Here is a 2,044-nt window from a genome sequence, read left to right as displayed (position 1 = left end):
ACAGCTCCTTCCGAGGGCGCAGTGGGTGGCTCTGAAAAGAGCCTTTGGATGCGATGGAACTTGCCGAGGGCCGCCGGGTGAGCTTAAGCGCGCTCCCCGCGGATGCGGCGGGCCAGCTGGATGTCCTTGGGCATGATGGTGACGCGCTTGGCGTGGATGGCGCACAGGTTGGTGTCCTCGAACAGCCCCACCAGGTAGGCCTCGCTCGCCTCCTGCAGCGCCATCACGGCCGAGCTCTGGAAGCGCAGGTCCGTCTTGAAGTCCTGCGCGATCTCGCGCACCAGCCGCTGGAACGGCAGCTTGCGGATCAGCAGCTCCGTCGACTTCTGGTAGCGCCGGATCTCGCGCAGGGCCACGGTGCCCGGCCGGTAGCGGTGCGGCTTCTTCACGCCGCCCGTGGCCGGCGCGCTCTTGCGGGCCGCCTTGGTGGCCAGCTGCTTGCGCGGGGCCTTGCCGCCGGTCGACTTGCGCGCCGTCTGCTTCGTGCGGGCCATGGCGACGGTCTCACAAACACTCGGCACGAGCGCGCACACAGAAACGGACGGCAGGCCACCCCCGCTACACACTTTATAGGCGACGTCTTTTTCCCATTGGGCGCCAGGGATTTGAAAGGCCCGCGCTGGCCGCCCATTGGCCGTGACGTCGCTCGCCCCAGCGCTCCCGGTTGGCTCTGGCAGAACGCGGACCGCCCCGTCCCGCCCCCCCCGCGGCACTTCCTGCTCTCCTCTCGGCCAGTACTTCCCCCCACCCCCCAACGCACCTGGTTTTCCACGGTTGTCCGGGACCACCCACCGTCGGTAGCTGGGGTTGGGCTTCAGCCCGCCCTTCACTCCCCTGAGACAGCCCCGCCCCGCCCCGCCCCGCCCCGCCTTCTGCCGGCCTGCGCTCCTGTAGCCCGAGTCCCGTGCGACCACCGTGTGTAGCTGGGGTGGTCCGCTGCCCGCCCTCCTCTGCCTTCAAGCAGCCCCGCCCTCCGCCGGCCGACGCTCCCGTGCCCCAGCGCGGAGACCCGGACTGGAGGGGGCCTCGGGGAGTGTGTTGTTGCCGAGGGGCCGCGGCGCTCCCGAGACTAAGCCAGGGCGGGCGATGCGAGCCCAGCTCGCGCCAACCCACGAGGCCCACGGTGGCCCCGGCACTAGGTCCAAGTGTGGGACAGGAGCTCGGGAAGCGCAGGGCGGGCCTGCAGCGACACCAGCGAGGGACCACACACTCGGCACGGACGCCCGCGGCGCGGCCGGCGGCCAACTTTCCCGGGAGTCGGACGGGACGGGCCGTTGGGACGAGGAAGCGAACCGACGCTCCGCACCCGCCTCCCTCCCCGCTCGCCCGGCCCCGCACGGACAGGCGGACACCGGCTACTTCGCGTGACAACTCTTCATTTGAAACAGTGGGTGGCTCTGAAAAGAGCCTTTGATTTCGCGGCCACGAAGGAGCCTGGCGAGGGGCGCGCTGACGGGACCCGCCTCACTTGCCCTTCGCCTTGTGGTGGCTCTCCGTCTTCTTGGGCAGCAGCACCGCCTGGATGTTGGGCAGCACGCCGCCCTGGGCGATGGTCACCTTGCCCAGCAGCTTGTTGAGCTCCTCGTCGTTGCGGATGGCCAGCTGCAGGTGGCGCGGGATGATGCGCGTCTTCTTGTTGTCGCGGGCCGCGTTGCCCGCCAGCTCCAGGATCTCGGCCGTCAGGTACTCCAGCACCGCCGCCATGTACACCGGCGCGCCGGCCCCCACCCGCTCCGCGTAGTTGCCCTTGCGCAGCAGGCGGTGCACGCGCCCCACCGGGAACTGCAGGCCGGCGCGGGAAGACCGCGACTTGGCCTTGGCGCGGGCCTTGCCTCCTTGTTTGCCCCGACCAGACATCACTGCCGCCGCACACCACCGAGCTCCGCCCTGCAACTGGGAAAAGTGCCGCGACCTCGCCCGCGCTACCCTTTTATAGGAAGAATGCGGATTGTCCGCGGAGCGCTCTCATTGGCTAACGCGCCATCCTGCCATGGAGACCAATAGGATGCCTCAGCCTGGATCCACTCATTTACATAATCTCCTG

The 2,044-nt window shown here is 69.2% G+C and overlaps 2 protein-coding genes across 2 annotated transcripts; both read right to left on the bottom strand.

The window, feature by feature from the left end:
- Positions 1–28: 28 nt before the first annotated feature.
- On the bottom strand, positions 29–571 carry LOC106002622 (histone H3). Its single transcript, XM_013037472.1, has one exon. It carries the CDS (start codon positions 492–494, stop codon positions 84–86), a length of 411 nt encoding a protein of 136 aa, XP_012892926.1. The 5' UTR covers positions 495–571; the 3' UTR covers positions 29–83.
- A 788-nt stretch (positions 572–1,359) lies between these two features.
- LOC106002620 (histone H2A type 2-A) lies at positions 1,360–1,902 on the bottom strand. Its single transcript, XM_013037471.1, has one exon. It carries the CDS (start codon positions 1,855–1,857, stop codon positions 1,465–1,467), a length of 393 nt encoding a protein of 130 aa, XP_012892925.1. The 5' UTR covers positions 1,858–1,902; the 3' UTR covers positions 1,360–1,464.
- Between the last annotated feature and the right edge of the window lie 142 nt (positions 1,903–2,044).

This window comes from Dipodomys ordii, unplaced genomic scaffold (genome assembly GCF_000151885.1).
Source record: "Dipodomys ordii isolate 6190 unplaced genomic scaffold, Dord_2.0 Scaffold15170, whole genome shotgun sequence".
Lineage (NCBI taxonomy): Eukaryota > Metazoa > Chordata > Mammalia > Rodentia > Heteromyidae > Dipodomys > Dipodomys ordii.
Note: the sequence above shows the minus strand (reverse complement) of the source record. Positions and strands in the feature narration are given on the sequence as shown.

Excerpts from the sequence above, each read along its gene's own strand:
- LOC106002622 (XM_013037472.1), bottom strand. The coding sequence starts at position 494 with ATGGCCCGCACGAAGCAGACGGCGCGCAAGTCGACCGGCGGCAAGGCC.
- LOC106002620 (XM_013037471.1), bottom strand. The coding sequence starts at position 1,857 with ATGTCTGGTCGGGGCAAACAAGGAGGCAAGGCCCGCGCCAAGGCCAAG.